This window comes from Pyrus communis, chromosome 3, assembly GCF_963583255.1.
Source record: "Pyrus communis chromosome 3, drPyrComm1.1, whole genome shotgun sequence".
Taxonomy (NCBI): Eukaryota; Viridiplantae; Streptophyta; class Magnoliopsida; order Rosales; family Rosaceae; genus Pyrus; species Pyrus communis.
In genome coordinates, this window is record NC_084805.1 from 23,098,085 (window position 1) to 23,115,496 (window position 17,412).

Here is a 17,412-nt window from a genome sequence, read left to right on the forward strand (position 1 = left end):
AGTGTTTTAAGTAGGAATTTTTCAAAGAATTTTAAAAAGTTGAGAAATTTGAGAGAATTTGAAAGATTTTGTAGTGTATTTTTAGCATTCACAAATCTCATCTCTTCCCTTGAGATATCCATGGAATTGAATCAAAATTTGACTTGAAATCTTTACAAATCAATTAAACTATAAGAACAAACAAAACACATGAAAGGGAAAGGTGGGGATTTTTTGGAGATTAGCGGCAAGACTGAGTACAAATACGCACTGTGTCTACATGCTAATAGGTACGACTATATATTGAAGCACCATGAAAATAATAAGGAGTCCTTATACAAATTCGGAAGAGAAAAGCAATACCTTGAGGAATGGAGGAAGACTGTTCTTCTTTTGTTTGAGAGAAGAAGACTGTTCCTGTTCTATATGATGAACGTGAAAAGAAATCAAAGGAGGTAGAGTTGGATTCATGGCATTTAGTATTTATACCACACACCCTCAAATCTATCAAAATTGATCATTCATTAAAATCCTAAAAAATGTTTGGTATTCTCACTATTCGTACAATTGGATGGATTTAAAAAAAAAAAACGTAATTAACTTCCCATAGATTTGGATGTATTCTTTAAAATCCTCTTAAATTTCAGCCGTAAGCAACAGGGGAACTACTTATCTAGTCCGAATACTGGTGAATCAACACTCACTCACACACCTTTTGCCCTTTTCACTATTTTTCTTTATATTTTTATGCCTCAAGTTGGTAAAGGGTCAGTTAAACTCATTGAATCTGCCATGGAAGTGGTTGGTTTGTCAACAGAGTTGCAGATGGACTTGAGCTATGAAAATATTCCATTTCAAATCAAACCCAGAAGTTTAGTAACCAATTCAATCGGCAAAGTAAGATCAAAATTTAAAACCTATAATCTATAACGTAAGAACATATTGACCCATGGTAAAAAATCAAAACCAAAGAAGAAGAATTTGATTTGCACCTGAAATCCAATTGAATCACTCGTCCATGCCCCGAAATTGAATTTGAATCAAAACCAATCATTCTTCAGGGAGACAAAAAATGGTTAAAAAATTAAAAAGTGCGAGCAGATGCAGAATCATGTTTTAGCGGGCTCGAAGGGAGAAAATTTTTTTTCTGTTGTTATCTAAATAAAAATAAAAACAATCTAAAGATAAATGAAAAGAAAAAACTATGCAAATCCATCAAAATCCACAAATAAAATCTATACAAATTCATAAAAATCTATATAAATCAGTCAAAATCTATATAGAATTGTAACTCCATTAAAATCTTTTGAAATCTATCATTTAAAAAAATCTATTAAAATCATTTGAAATTCAAATTGACTACACCCCTTAACTACCTATGATTTCAAACTCCTTTAAAATCCTTTTTTTAAATATTAATTGACTAAATCCGAATTTTAAAGTCTACCAAAATCCTACCAAATTCTAATTTAACTACACCTCTAAAATCTCTCAAAATCTCAATTGAATACGTCCTTCTAAGATAGAGAGCAGAGAAATAGAGGGAGGAGTGGACAAGGTCAACAGAGATTGACGGAGAAAGAACCTGGCTTCTCTGCCCTCCCAATTCCCATACACTCTTATTTTCTCCTATTTGTGCAGTCACGGTTAAACCATGTCAACATTTTATATCACTATTGTTTTTTGTCTTATTATTGCTATAAAAAAATTAATATAAAATGTTAACGTAGCTTAATTATGACCGTACAAAATAAGAGAGAATAAAAGCGTATGAAAACTAAAAGGGCAGAGAAGCCGGGTCTAGAAAGAAAACGAGAAGAAGATGGTGAGGTCCATAAAAAGTCATTAGATACAGACAGAGAAAATATAAGATAATATTATTTTATATTATATTTTATCTATTTTTGTTAATATAAAATAATAATCGTTTAATATCAATTGCTCGGACAATTTAATATTATTGTATATCATATTTTATCTATTTTTGTTAATTTAAAAAGAATAATTTTTTAACATCAATTGATCGGACAATTTATTTTACGGAGGGGAAATGCACCCGGACAAATTACCGTTAGCGGTGTAATTGGTTCATTCGTACGACGAAAACTGCCGAACAGAATAATTCACATTTTCAGAGAATCTGCACTGCGGTCTGCCGTTAGCGGTGGCGCTGAATGATTGGTTCATTGTTACGACGAAAACTGCCGAAAAGAATAATTCATATTTTCAGAGAATCCATATGCAGGAAAACACTCATTTGACATTTTGCAGTGCTAAACAAACTGTCACACAAGAACTTGTTTGGACGGAAGGAAAATCCCAGGGAAAATCAGTTCAATCACCGGAGAATTGAACAAAAAGAGAAGACAAATGGAAAAAATGATAATGCAGGCATACTCTGTCTCATTCTCCTCCTCCTCCGCCTATAACTCCCCCAACTACCGCCATTGCCGCCACATTGGAGTGAGTAATCGTCGGAGTCGAAAGAGGAGCAACACCTCAAATGCTCATTGGCTCATCTTCTCCACATCTCCGTCATTGTCCACCATGTCCACCACCACTAGAAGCGGCTGCAATTGGATGACGAGGAGGAGAGAGAGAAGCAAAGACGTCGAATCATCACCTGGGCGCTGTGCAGCTGCCTCGGGCGCTGCATTGCCGCCGCCAGTTCCGCCAAATACAGAAAAGGTCCGCTCTCTGTCTTTACTTTTTTCTCTTTGATTTGATTATCTTTCTTCTTCTTCTTCTTCTTCCTAATGAGCTGGTCGCATTATTGCAGCAAAGGGAGGTGCCTAAACTCCGGCCGCTTCTCCGAAGATTATGGAAGGTGGCGGCTCCCTATTGGTCCTCCGAAGACAAGGTGCAAGCGAGGATCCGGCTCGCCATAGTCTTCGCTCTCACTCTCGCCACCACCGGCATCAGCGTCGGCTTCAATTTCCTCGGCCGCGACTTCTATAACGCCCTTTCCGGTCTCTCTCTAATTTGTTAATCTTTTTGGTAATTAATTAAGTTAATTCTTTTACTGAAATTTGTTTCCTCTTTGCTTCCGTAATTGGATTTTGATGATAATTTGAAGACAAGAACCAAAAACAATTCACGAAGCAGCTGCTTTACTACTTAGCTGCATTTGCTGGTGGAATTCCGGTGAGTACTTCCTCTGCTTAGTTTTTTTCCCCTTTTTTCGGGTCTTCGCCTTCATCCTTCTGCAATCACAAGAAAGGAAAATACAAAAAGGCAGTTGCTAAGATTTTGTCCAAAAGAAGACTGCAAAAGAACAATGAATGATGAAACTAATGCCAGATGTTTATGCCAGTGAACTGCAACCCACAGTGGAAAAAACTTAAAATTTGCTCGACGAGTATTAGCTTTTCGGGTGTTCTGTTCACAAGTTTCCACTTCTTTGCAATTTGATCATCGCCAATGGGTTCATATTCGTATGATTGTTGTTGATTCGTTTGCCTACACAGTTATGTGGACATGGGAACAATGACCTGGTCTTACTGATATATTTGTTTCCTGTGTTAACGACTTTTTGTGCAGATTTTTGTGTTGCGATATTATGCAAGACAAACTCTTTCTTTGAGGTGGAGAGCTTGGATGACAAAACATTACATGGACCGTTACCTAAGCAACCAAGCCTTCTATAAAATTCAATCCCAATCAATGATCGATAATCCAGATCAGCGCATTGTTGATGATCTAAATTCGTTCACAGGGACTGCCCTATCCTTCACTGTTACAATTTTCGATGCCGTGATAGATCTCATATCGTTCAGTAACATCTTGTTCAGTATCTATCCTCCGCTGTTTGCTGTTCTATTTGTATATTCAATTGGTGGAACAGCCATAAGTATCTATCTTGGGAAGGTAACTCTACCTCTTTTTAACCATTAAGTATTTCCCATGTATGCAATTGAAACTCAGTTTAATGAAAACGTTGTACCCGTGTTTTCAGAATTTGGTTTCTTTAAACTTCATGCAAGAGAAAAAGGAAGCTGATTTTCGTTACGGACTTGTGCGCGTCAGAGAAAATGCTGAATCCATTGCTTTCTATAGCGGTGAAGCAAATGAAATGCAACTTTTGCTACAACGCTTCACAAGTGCTTTCAAAAATATGAGTGTATGAATAATTTTATCTTCTTCTGTTTTCACTTCTCTGCATGCAGTTATGCTTAAGACTTGCTGTTTTTTCTAAAGTTACCTTTGGTACGCAGATGCCCACGAGGTTTGATCTAGAGCATGATGTTCTGTTTGCATTTAATATTTTTACTGATTCAAAATTACTATGCATGTAGATTGTTATGCCATGCACATCCAACTGATTGTGTTTTACTCATATTCCAACCTTGCAGAAATTGTTGATATGTTCAAGAAATGTCGACTTTTTCACCAGTTGGTACATCTATCTTGTTCAGATTCTTCCCGCTGCTGTTGTTGCCCCTATGTATTTCTCAGGCAAAATTGGGTTTGGTGTCATTAATCAGTCCACATCTGCTTTCAATCATATTCTTGATGATTTCTCCCTTATTGTCTACGAAATTCAGGCTATCAGTGCATTTGCAGCTGTAATTAATCGACTTGGTATTGTCTCTGTATCTTTATTTATATATTTGCTATAACGAGGATCTGTTACGTAACTTTGATTTGACCAGATAGAACTTCATAAGGAAGCTTTCTAATTTGCGTGATATAACGGGGTCTTAAGATTGAACGAATATGGATTAGAGTCTCACTAGAAAGACACGGACAAAATAATGGCACGTTTTCTTATCGATATTTTAATTTCTATTCAGTCAGATAGTTACCGACATCATTTGCCCACATCGTGTAACTTTTTGTACTTGTTGAGGCCATTTGAAGCCATCTTCAATAATATTTGTTATGACTAGGGATGCAAAAACTACTAGAACGTGACCAAAATTTCAACTCAACTTTTCTATTCTTCACCACTGCTTTTATGTTGCACTTACCACTTTTTTAAAACAAATCTTTTATACTTGAAGTTATGAGGTTAACTCTTCAAGTTAATTAGATTTATTTTATTGTCTACAGATTCATAATAATGTGTTCTTGTCATTTTGTCTGACCCTGTTAATATTTTTATCTATGATGTTCAATATGGCAATGCTCTCTTATGTCTCCGTTCAAGGAGATCTTTAATGGCATAGATGTATGTTAAATTTGAATACTTATTTGCCTAGTGATATCCGAAACATACAGGTGAATTTGACGATCTGTTGGATAGGAGCAAGTCGGAATGCCATTCTGACCCCTCAGAAGGGATAAGTTTAATATATAGTAACGTCAAAAGTTTACCGGAACCGGAGTCAAATGGATCCATTCCCATAGAAAAGCAACAAAAGTTGGTGGATATAGAACACTTGACTGTGGAGACTCCAAGTGGTACTGCATTGGTTAGGAATCTATCGTTGGTAATCAACAAGAATGAGCATTTATTGGTTAGTAACTCCATTGTTCTATTGAATTTATCATTAGTTTAGTAAGTATATCTTGACTGGGAGCTGAAGAACTTTTCCCGTATATGATCATTTGAACAGGTAACAGGACCAAGTGGGAGCGGTAAAACATCTTTGTTAAGAGCAATGTGCGGTCTTTGGAGTACTGGAAAAGGAAAAATCATATTCTATGTGAAGGACGGAGAGGATAATCAACCGTCCATTTCTTCTGGTGCAGTAGTTCTTGAGGTAGATACTGGTAGTGATAAATGTGGGGAACTTGGAAGGCCCTCGAATAGGAATTATGAAGGCATATTTTTCCTTCCCCAAAAACCATATATGGTATTGGGAACACTACGCCAACAGTTGCTTTATCCTACATGGGCTGAGGATGCGATTTCCACAGCAGACGGTACTAAACCAACTGGTATGTACTTCAACTCCTTTTGCCACATGGTATTGCGCTGACTGCTGAGGAAGCCATAATCAGCAGTGACAATTGTTTTGTAATTCTTGCAGGGTCACTTCCTTTCTTGAAGCAGGCACCAAAATCAGAACATACGAGTGAAAAGCCTAGTAAGCCCACAACGGAGGACCTGATACAGGTTTTGGAGGATGTCCGACTTGGCAATTTATTATCCCGATTCAGCAGTTTGGATACTTCAAATGACTGGTCTAGTGTTCTCTCCCTTGGAGAGCAGCAACGCCTTGCTTTTGCGCGCTTACTGCTCTCCAAACCAAAATTGGTTCTACTGGATGAATCTACCAGTGCTTTAGATGAAGCCAACGAGGTATTACCACGCTCTTTCCTAAGACTTTCAAGATTCATATGTTTTTCTCCCAAGTCCTTTATAGTAAAACCTTGTTACCCGTTTACTGTCATGGAATGGATGCATGCATGCAACATTTAGGCAAATTTCGCACTATGCACACGAACACCTGAAACGAATAATCTGGTCTGTAAAAGTTGATACGCATAGGCTAATGAACTTGTTCCAAGTCGTTTTCAAGTATTGGTGTTGTACCACTCATTTGATATCATATGCATACATTGTCCACCTGCTTCATTTCTTTCCCATGAGGCCTAGAAGAGTAGTTGTTGAATCACTACGAGATAACAGGATATAATTCCAAGTTCTAATGACAATCTCCCGGTTATGCTTTCTGTTGGCAGGCTCATTTATATCAGCAGGTTGAAAAGGCGGGCATAACATATATAAGCGTTGGCCACCGGCGAACTCTGTACGACTTCCACAAGAAGAACTTACTGATATCCACCGTGGATCCCAGCAGCGCCGAACACAATTGGAGCATTGACTCCATCGATCGGGAAGCATCATGCAACTTATGAAACCTATAATTTTAGTTGCCTTTTCTTACATTATGTCACTTGTTTGTCCTCAAATCTGGAAGTTTTTTGTTTTCAAATACTGCGGAAGATGTATGAAGTTATTTTGATGGTAATGCACTAAATTTTATGCTCTTTTGAATTTCTTTCAGGGTGATTTTGTATAAAATCAATAAAAAGTTACAATATTAACAATTTATCAGTCATTTAGTACTACGGTCTAGTGCATTCCTCTTTACTTGTAAGTCAGAGGTTTTAGGTTCGATTTTCGCTACAGGCGAATTTGAACCAGCCCATTGTTAGGCTTAACCTACCTCTTAATGTAGATAATATCATTTGCTCAAAATATATATATCTATATATAAAGCCGGCAAAGCTTTTGAACAGTGGTTTTTGGAGTCACATGCTTCCCCAAAAATAAGTGGATAAAAATGCCCCTCAATCAAAAAAACTTTAAAAATAGCCCAAAATAATGCATCAAATATGGCAGGAGTATTTTCGTCATACAAACAATGATAAACATTGTTTTTAATATTTAACTATTTACTATACAGTGATAAACAGTATTTTTAATATTTAACTTTTTCTTGTACAATGTTTTTTTTATTTTTTATAATTAGTACTCACAATGGGTTAACAATAATGTGATTCAATCAGTTGTTTATTAAATATTATTTTCTCTATTTTTAATGTAAATTCAATAGAATGTAGATCAAAATTGAAAGACTAATTTTATTATATGAATTCAACAGCTTTGATTGGTTTATGAGAGGTTTCTTGTAGCATGGTCTAATATTATTTATTTAAAACGTGTAAGTCGTGCGTAGCACGCCGTAATTTAAAAAATGTCTTCTGCACACACGTGAGCACGTGCATGAAGGCTAGTATGCATGCATGTATGTATGTATGTATGTATGTATGTATATGCCTTTAAAATAGGTCAATCATATATTGTGATACTTAAATACCTTTAAAATAAACAAAACTTACAAAATCTGCCACAACAACTGGCACCCACTCCAACTGACACCCCATTTCTCATTATTTTTTTTTATTTAGGAATAAGTCAATACGGATCAGGCACTACGTTGTAGTATCTGTTCCTAATTCTGTTTTTTACATTTGAATTTAAACAATGCGTTGCAGTGTACGTTTCCTGATTTCGTTTTTTTTTTTTTTCCATCACTCACACACCTCCTACATGTTCTTTTTTACATTTGGATTCAAAAACTACAATGCAGTTTCTATTTCCTGATTCTGTTTCTTACTTTTGGATTCAGATGCTGCGTTGTAGTGTCTGTTTCCTAGTTCTGTTTTTTCCATCACTTACACGTCTCATACCCTTCACACCACACGTGACTCTTGACTTTTCCATTTGGATTCAGACACTGTAATGCAATGTCTGTTTCTTGGCTTAGTTTTTTAGATTTGGATTTAGACACTCTAATATAGTGCTCGTTTCCTGGTTCTTTTTTTTTTTTTTTTTTTTTTTTTGTCTCAAAGATAGAATTTATTAGATTCCAATTGAAATGTTTACACCTTCCGTCAGGATATTGAAAATAAAATCTGGGCCAATACAATCCCATAAATGGACATCTCCATACTTAGAGACATAAGAGGCAACAACATGAGCAGCGTGGGCACACTTGAACGTTGCATTTTGGAATGTTTGAGCGAGATTCCAGAGGTCGTGAATGACACCCTACAAAGGTGCATCTGTTCCAGTTTCCTTATTGATCATCATGCACGATCGGCTTTGCATCAGTTTCAATCTCAATAGACTGGGTATCTTCCCTTCACGTTCCTATAGCTCTCCCTTCAATGATGTAGCTTCAGCCATTTCAGTGGAATGGAAGTACAAGTTTCCCATGCAATCCTCCTGCAGAGTGCAGTAGACCGGCAAAGTCCTTTATAACCCATCCCACTCCACCTTTATGTGATTGTGGATTCCAAACTGCATCACAATTCACCTTAAGTGTCGTACACACTGGTATTTTCCATCTCACCTCAAATTCCAGTTCATTGACTCCTTCCATTGCATTTGTGGTTGTTGTGCTTCCTTATATTCAGACATTTGGATTCAGACACTACAATGTAGTGTCCATTTCCTTGAGTTGAGTACACTCCTCCATGTAAAAGAAGGGCACGAGAGAGAATGATAGAATATTCATGTTCTAACTATTTATAATAGTTAAAAGCTTATATGACATTCATAAAGAGAGAGAGAGAGAGAGAGAATAATAAAAGAGTCAAGTTCAAACTATTTTTAATGATTTAAAGTTCATATGGCATTCATCATTGACTAATGCATAATTAATAAAAATATATCATTGATTAAGTCCAAAACAAAAATGGCATTGATATATAGCTAAATAGTAAAGCTTTTATTGACTTTCAGCTTAATTACCTTTTTTTTTTAATTAAAAGAGAAGAGAAATTGATTCCTAGTTTTGTTGCTCATCTATTCTTTCGGTCCCTTCCTCTCCATCTCCCTTCCACTTCTTCCCTTGAAAAGCGAAAAGTAAGAAAAAAACTTATCGAGTCATTTGATACTTGTGCACATGGCGAGGCAGGATTTTAGTCGAGAATGGTCTAAAAGTTCCAATCTGAATTACTCTCTTATCGCACAAAAATAACTCTGTCATGTGGTGAGAAACTGACCACCGTCATTTGGATCTTGTATGGTGTCATCCTCATTATCCTTTTCCTTAAACCTCTAGCCTCTCTAACTTTCTTCTTCTCTCTTTCCACTGATCCGCAGATCAGAGTTCTCAAAGCTTACAAGCAATAGATAGACTGCCTGAACTCCATAAGAGTCACCAACCTCAAATTAAACCAGATGAACGAAGTTAAAGTAAAAACGTTGGTTTTGGATCCTGAGTCTACAAAAACCTTGAAAATCATAAACATAACACAATTTTTTTACGTGGAAAAAAATGTCAAGATGGGGCCTGGGACTATTCTAGTCCCTCCATGACTACGCATTTGTTTATGCAAAGAAAATGCTAGGTGGGACCTAATTATAATAGCAGGTCCTCAACTCTATTAGAGAGGTGATACAATTGGATCCATTGTGGTCACCTTTGCAAGACGCTATATACAATGAAAGTAGCTTGGGGAATATGCTTCTTGTCTTTTTCTCAATCGTAAATCATTGTAATAAAAGTATGGTTGGGTTGCGTACGGTTCGGCCAGTAGGCTAGGGCGATACGCTCACATCCTTTGCACTTGAGTTCAATCTCTCCGTAAATGACAGTTGTTTCAATTTTCAAGTTACTACTTTGCATCGTTCAATCATTTCCCTTTCTTTTCTGACACTTACTCTTAGAAGGTTTATGAGGCCTTTGAGCTTGTAAACGGACTTAAGAAGACAACACTTGGGAAGACCTTGGACCTTTTTAAAATGAAACCAATGGATGATAGGCCATTGAACCTTATGAACTAAAAGCTTGAGATTACCTTAGAGCTTCTTATTGTGGTTGTGGTTGTGGATTAAGAGTAAGAGAGGTAATACTTGAATTTGAATTGGCCAACTGTACACAATACAAAACAAAAACAAAATAAAAAAATTAAAAAAAATACTACCTTAGTTGTTATAAACTTTAAAAAGCCTGCAAAAGCAACAAAACACATCAAAAAAAAAAAGAAACAAAGAAAGTTCTTTTACTTGAAATGATTGACTTGCCCAATTCAATCTTTTCATAGAAATTGTGGTCATCATCCTCCAAATTAAATTATTTTTTTTATTTGCAGTACGATTGTATTCCAAATGTTCAAAATTGAAACTGTTTCAAAACCACAAAAACAAAAATGTTCAACCCAATCTGATTTGGTCTATGTTTCAATTTCGGTTCCAAGTGCCCATCCTACTTTGAGATAGTCCTAGCTTGGAAATATGGAACAAGTAACAAGTCATTAGCCAAACTTGTCACACAATTAGACGGAGAAAACGTGTAACACAATCCTAGTGACAAGATTGTCAAAAGACTGGTCTAAAGATTACTTTTCTAACCACAGATCCCCACACTATCCAATTGATCTCAAACAAAAAGGAACATGAGAAACTATCACAGGGGAACACAGCTCTTTGGTCTTAATAATTATTCAGATTAAACAAAACATGTTAATCCTTTAAAAACAAATATTGAAAACTGAAAATGTTGCCTTTAAACTCTTTTGCCAAGGCCAACACTGTCAAAAGTCCTCACATATATTGAAAGAAAACAAAAAAACAAAGAAGAGTTCCATGGAGCAACATCAAACTTCAAGCCAAATCTTCTTTGGAGTTACCAGCTGTGTCATTCAAAAACTCAAAATCCAGCTTCCTCCCCAAGACAAGCCCTCTAGCACTACGCCATCTACCCATACTCAGCGTCTGTACACATAACCGACACCTACCAAAAGCAGTTCCGGAGAAACCAATACCACGAGGCCATCACCGACTTTTCTCTCAAAAGTGGACGCCATTACCGTTGCTATACACACCATTCAGGGAGCCATTGGACGGCTTGAAAGCGTGTCCATTTTGGTGGGCTTTAACCGTCCTGTGTCCATTACTCGTCCCATTTGCAACTGGCTTTGGTACATGGCCATTGATTTGTGGGATTGTATTTGGATGCCTGCATGCTGCTGCTATTAGTCCTGTGACAACAAGAAATTAATCCCGTTAGCCAAACTAGACGCAATTTAAAATCAAGCTTCCTGGTCACTGAAAACAGACAATAGTCAATGCTACAACCATTGTGGTTCTCTAACAACGAACCACTGTCGTACAAAAAAAGATAAAGTGAACTCTACACTTCATCCTCAGTGCATCCCCCATGTGCTGAGGGTTGATGTAAAGCACAATTGTCCTCACTGATGGCCAGCTTAGCGACAGAGCGGTCACCAGGACCGACGTACCCAAAATTAAGCATCCGGAGACTTCCACAAAGATGTAATCAAAATGCCACCTAGCCTCTCAAAATTGACCTATGGATGTCTTACTAAATCATCCAGAAAAGTTAATTACATAACAGAGTAACTAACACTTGACAAAAGAAATTTCTCGTTCTTGCAACTTTTTATCGATAGATTACTTGTTTCATAAATGTAATGTGGCCTGACCAAAAAATAGTTCAGAGCAAAGCAGGGGGAGGAAAAGGGAACAAAGAACCAAAAAAATACCTAAGAACAGAGCAGAAGGTTTCCCAGGCCTTGACTTATATTCAGGATGAAACTGAACGCCAACAAAGTATGGATGGGCAGGCAGCTCAACAATCTGCAGTTATTAAATAATTATATGTTCATAATTACAAGAAATGGAATAAACTAAATTGTTCAGCCACTTGGATTCATATACAGCTATCAACATATACTTACCTCCATGCGCCGACCAGTTTCATCTCTGCCAACAAACGATAAACCAGCATTTTCAAGTTGTGATATCATATCAGGATTGACCTACACATAACACAAAGTCTGTTTCATGAAAAAGAAGACAATTCCTTTTCTTTATCATTGTACGTGGGGTCTGTAGAAGGCATGTAAATTACATGTGCTGACGATGAACTAAACTTACCTCATATCTGTGTCGATGTCGTTCATCAACAAACGCCACATTACCATACCTAAACATGAACCCAAACCGTAATGCTATGTTAGCATGACTTGAGAATGTACAATGGGGGCTCCATGAAGTTTATAGAAACACATATATCACATATATGTACTGTATATATAAGATGTTAGTTTAAATCAATTCAAAGTGCTCACAGTTTTGCAGATTTGCAGTCAGTAATCTTGAAGAAAGTCCTCCTAGAACCAAGACGCATAGTTCCTCCCATATGAGTTTTTGAACCCTTCCAGTTGAAAAAAGACAGTTTTAGAAAAACTAAAGCCAATTCAAGTATAAAAGTTATATCACCTTCTGAACGAGTATAAAATCGCATACCTCTGGCATAAATATGACACAAGGACTTGTAGTTTCAGAATCAAATTCTGTGCTGTTAGCATCAGCGATACCAAGAACAGATCGTGCAAACTCAATGACAGCAATTTGCATTCCCAGGCATATGCCAAGGTATGGCACTTTGTTTTCGCGAGCATACTTGGCCGCAAGAATTTTCCCTTGCACTCCTCTATCTCCAAACCCTCCTGGAACTAGAACACCATCAGCACCCTGTAATGAAGAGCATTTAGAGGATCAATGAAGGAACTACTACCTGAATATACAGCCATTATAACATTATGAAAAAGGACCATCCAACGCAAAAAAATTATAGAAGGATCACCTTCAATAGATCCCACGCAGCCTTATAAGCATCAGGGGCCTGCAAACATTAAATTAGTAAATTAATAGTATTAAGAAGGGAGCGGACGAAAATGCTATTCGTTGGGAAATGTTTCACTATACTAAATTTATGGCAATATGGTAAGTTAAAATTAGTGCTAACCTTTTCAGCAGTAACATCTTCAAGGTCACCTGCTGCAACCCAATCTACAACAAGTTTGCGGCGGCAAGCAACAGAAGCATGTAAAAGAGCCTGGAACAAGAAGCTAAATATTAGAATCTGATCTCATATTTTTATACTATGCAATTAATGTTCTAAGAGGTCTGAAATAAAATAAAAATGAGATTACAAAATGATTTACCTTTAAAACAGAGAGGTAAGCATCTGAAAGACCTGTGTATTTTCCAACCATAGCAATTCTGACCTGTAATGCATATAAACAGTTAAGATCAAGATACTGGTATTACATACATAAAAGAAATCAAAATCCAAAATTGAGGAAGTCTTGAAAACTCACAGGATCATGTAAATTGGCAGAAATTTCTGTCCTGGCTGTCCATTCCCTCAAATTTGGCTCTCTAGCAACACTGTTAATTAAGGGAAGGTTAAAAGGTAGTTTGAAGCAGCACAAAATTGTTACTGGAAGACCGTGGAATGGGGAGCATCCATGCAGCAAAATAAGAGAGCAAGATATTATATGGAAAACAAATAATTAGTTTGCAAGACAAACCCAAGAAGGTTGAATCCTTTCAAGATTGCTTCGTGCGCATTCTGATCCTATTTGTGACAACAAAAGAACAGAAGATAAGAACACAGAAAAAGAAAAACTAAAAAAAATCTTGCTGTAAATAAGTACAGCCAAATTTTGTTTCAAGAGCATTACACTTACTCTTAAAAGCAAAGGAATGTGCCAAATGTTTGGAACATCGTAAAGAGTGACAATATTTTCAGCCTGCATAAGGTCGTTTCCTAATTAGTAAATTACAGTTAAAGTCAAGGGAAAAACATTAGCATTCATATTATATCGTTATGGTACCGGCACGTGGCAAAATTGAGCGAGTTTTGCTTTAACGTTATCCTCAAGTGGCTGTCAAAGACAAAGAAAGCAAACTTGAGATTCTGCAACCACAAACTACTAGAGAAAGAGATCAGCAGTGGAAAGCAGAAGACAAGACCTTTGTACTCCTACAAGCTAGAATATTAGGTGTCAAACCCTGTCCTCGGAGTACCCGAACGCTGTGCTGTGTAGGCTTTGTTTTCTACAAATTCAATATTTAAACAAAAAGTTAACTAGAGCAGGTATTTGACTGCAAAATTTAGTCAAAAATACGCATGAGTCATAGACTATGCCTTGGCAGGTTCCATATTAGTGGAACTGACAACTACTATTGACCTGCACAATGTTTATAATACAGCACAATAGACATTGTTTCGATTACCTGTTCACCAACAACATTGAGAACTGGCACAAGACTGACATGAATCAAGCAGAAATTTTCAAGTCCTAATACAAGAAACATTTGCAGAAAGAACACCAGTTAAATAAAAGAGATAACAAATTTAGGTTACATATCCATATCCGTGTGTGTGTGTGTGTGTGTGTGTGTGTGTGTGTGTGTAATACAAAAAACTAAGCTCATCAAGTTCGTGGTCTTACCTACACGATATGAAAACTGGCCAAGGGCCTCAATAAAAGGCATTGATTCGATATCCCCTGCAATATGGGAAGTGAAATGTTAATTAATCTATTTCGATCAGATTGTATTTTAATTATTTAGCAATAGGAAGATACCTCAACCTAAACAACTAACAGATTTTAATGTACCTATAGTTCCGCCCAATTCAATGACACAAACATCAGCTGGACCTTCTTTCCCATCGACAGGTACCATTGCCACACGCTCAATCCACTCTTGGATGGCATCTGTAATGTGAGGAACAACCTAGTGTGAAGGGAGAACCAAAGTCAGGTACAACAGGAACAAAAAAATTTCAAATACTGGAAAGGTAAAAAAACAAAGAGTGTTCATATTAACCTGGACAGTCTTTCCAAGATAATCTCCCTTTCGTTCTCTGTCAATAACAGACTGAAAACAACCAAGAAAATAATAAATGAAGAAAGTGGTCTGGCATGGCTTTACATGATAATTTAGTTATATCAAAACATCAAACATGGCTACACAAAAAGAAAGCAGCAAGTAAAATAACCTGATAAATTTTTCCAGTCGTGATGTTGTTATCGCGGGTCAAAATCAGATCTAGAAACCGCTCATAGTTTCCGAGGTCCAGGTCCACCTTCAAAAACAAAACAAACCGGTCATGACCAAAGATTCTACCTTAACAACAGAAACCACCAAAACCCACAAAAGTTAAACAAAAGCATGAAATATTAAATCCATTTATCAGGTAATCTACCTCACCACCATCATCTAAGACAAACACCTCCCCATGCTCAAAAGGAGACATTGTCCCTGCATCCGTGTTTAAGTAAGGATCTGCATACGTAGATAAAACGCAACATAAGCAAATACTGATGCATGAAGAAACACTAAAACTTATATTTCCATGTAAAATAAAAATACAAGTAAATTGTATTAAGGATGTGTGGTAGAATATCCAGTAAGTTTGACACATCACGAGCACGAACACTTCGATATAGGGCTGAGACTGAGGTGAAGTATATCGTGATTGACTAATATAATTTCTCTATCAGAGAAATTGACATCCAAAATAGTATCACATAACTATATTCAAGAAATTAGGGTCTGTTCGGGATTGCTTCTTCAGAAAGCACTTCTAGCATATAAACACGTTGAAATTTTATTAAAGATCAGAAGTGCTGCCTAGAAAATCACTAGGAAGTGCTTCCTAAAAAGCATCTGGCAGGTGCTTTTGCAGAAAGTACTTCTATGATATTAAGCATCTTCAAAAAATGTATGCCTTCTGGCTGTCAGAAAGCTCTTTTATCCCTTCCAGAAGCAATCCCAAACAGGGCCTTATGCTAGTGGAAGAAACTTGTACTGTGACAATGTCGGAATTGATCGAAACGACACCGGTCCTAGTACAATAAAAAAGAACCTTGCAAAATTGTTTTATACACACATCCAAAGGATAAAACAACACGAAAAGCTGCTTATTTAAACCAAAACCAGCTGAGAAAACACTATAAAGAGAAAAGTACCAATTTTGATGGATGTAACACGAAGGCCGCAGGCTTGGAGGATCAATCCGATACTACTGGCTGTGACCCCTTTTCCGAGTCCACTAACAACACCACCCGTCACCAATACGTACTTCATTTTGTCTATTTCTGTCAAAAAATTGTATCTTTTTCCACACACAAAAAAGGAACCTCTCTCTGCTGACTGCTGCTATCAAAATCTGAGAAAACCCAACTCTCTAAGACTGAGACAAACCCATAAAACGCAGAATACATGTAGTAGCAAGAACAAGTAAGACTAGCACTACTTATAAGGCTTATCAGTTATAGCCAGCAAGACCCAGTTGTCTGACAAAACCAAAGAATAATAATTAAATTTTTCAACCAATGAGAGGCTAATCTGCCTAGCTATTAAGGGTACAGGCTAGATAATTAAGGAGGGGTGAAAAAAGAGAGAGAGAAATCAAACCTTGTTAACAATGGCGGTGTTTACAAAGGGCTCTGTCCTCTCCCACGCTTTGCTCTCTGGGATTTGATGTGGGTTCACAAACTATCAGATAAATACTCAACTGGGTATCACCAAAAATCTACACAGCGTATGAAACCAAAGCCAAAACCAGAGAAAACCGCAAAAGCAATGCAACTTTTTCTTTTTTGCTTCTTCTCTTATGCACTTTTTTTCTGTGGAAAAAATGGAAACAGAGGAGAGATTGGTATGGTTATCGTTAGTATAAACGCGAAAAGGGGGACTTTGGAATACAAGATAGACCCCCAAGGCCTCTCCTTTGTTCTCGTTTCACCAGGCGGCGGGTGGTGGAAACCAAGCGCTTAAGGAGCAAAACGACCTTGGCTTTTAACTTGGGCAAAAAACCCAACTCACCCCATTTCTTAGATTTTTCATTTTCTCTCTTCTAAATAAAATAATTAAATAAAATAAAATAAACCTAGCAGTTATACATTTTAGGGTTTTCAAAGTGCTAATTTGGTATTCTTGTGCTTCTAAAAAAAATTATTTATGTTGTATTGTGAGAATAAATAATTATAAATTAAAGTTATTAAGTGTTTGGTAAACATTTTTCTTAAATTTTACAAAAGAAAAATAGTATTATAAATTGCTATAAATATATTGATTAACTAAAAAAAATATGGCATTTAATATGAATAATAATTGACCATGAGAATAATGTAAAGGCAACG

The 17,412-nt window shown here is 36.7% G+C and overlaps 2 protein-coding genes across 2 annotated transcripts; one reads left to right on the top strand and one right to left on the bottom strand.

Annotated features, from left to right (window-relative positions):
• The first annotated feature begins 2,036 nt into the window (after window positions 1–2,036).
• LOC137729671 (ABC transporter D family member 2, chloroplastic-like) lies at window positions 2,037–6,869 on the top strand. Its single transcript, XM_068468674.1, has 10 exons — window positions 2,037–2,667; window positions 2,759–2,948; window positions 3,056–3,123; window positions 3,520–3,846; window positions 3,935–4,099; window positions 4,332–4,560; window positions 5,200–5,438; window positions 5,538–5,862; window positions 5,955–6,226; window positions 6,610–6,869. Exons 1-10 carry the CDS (start codon window positions 2,350–2,352, stop codon window positions 6,784–6,786), a joined length of 2,310 nt encoding a protein of 769 aa, XP_068324775.1. The 5' UTR covers window positions 2,037–2,349; the 3' UTR covers window positions 6,787–6,869.
• A 3,961-nt stretch (window positions 6,870–10,830) lies between these two features.
• On the bottom strand, window positions 10,831–17,050 carry LOC137727784 (uncharacterized). Its single transcript, XM_068466599.1, has 22 exons — window positions 16,685–17,050; window positions 16,237–16,436; window positions 15,471–15,550; window positions 15,264–15,350; window positions 15,092–15,142; window positions 14,881–14,998; window positions 14,713–14,769; window positions 14,495–14,559; window positions 14,231–14,314; window positions 14,092–14,142; window positions 13,945–14,007; window positions 13,786–13,832; window positions 13,573–13,642; window positions 13,417–13,479; window positions 13,218–13,307; window positions 13,056–13,094; window positions 12,716–12,943; window positions 12,538–12,623; window positions 12,344–12,392; window positions 12,145–12,225; window positions 11,950–12,043; window positions 10,831–11,424 (listed from the first exon to the last, which is right to left on the bottom strand). Exons 2-22 carry the CDS (start codon window positions 16,352–16,354, stop codon window positions 11,234–11,236), a joined length of 1,812 nt encoding a protein of 603 aa, XP_068322700.1. The 5' UTR covers window positions 16,355–16,436; window positions 16,685–17,050; the 3' UTR covers window positions 10,831–11,233.
• Between the last annotated feature and the right edge of the window lie 362 nt (window positions 17,051–17,412).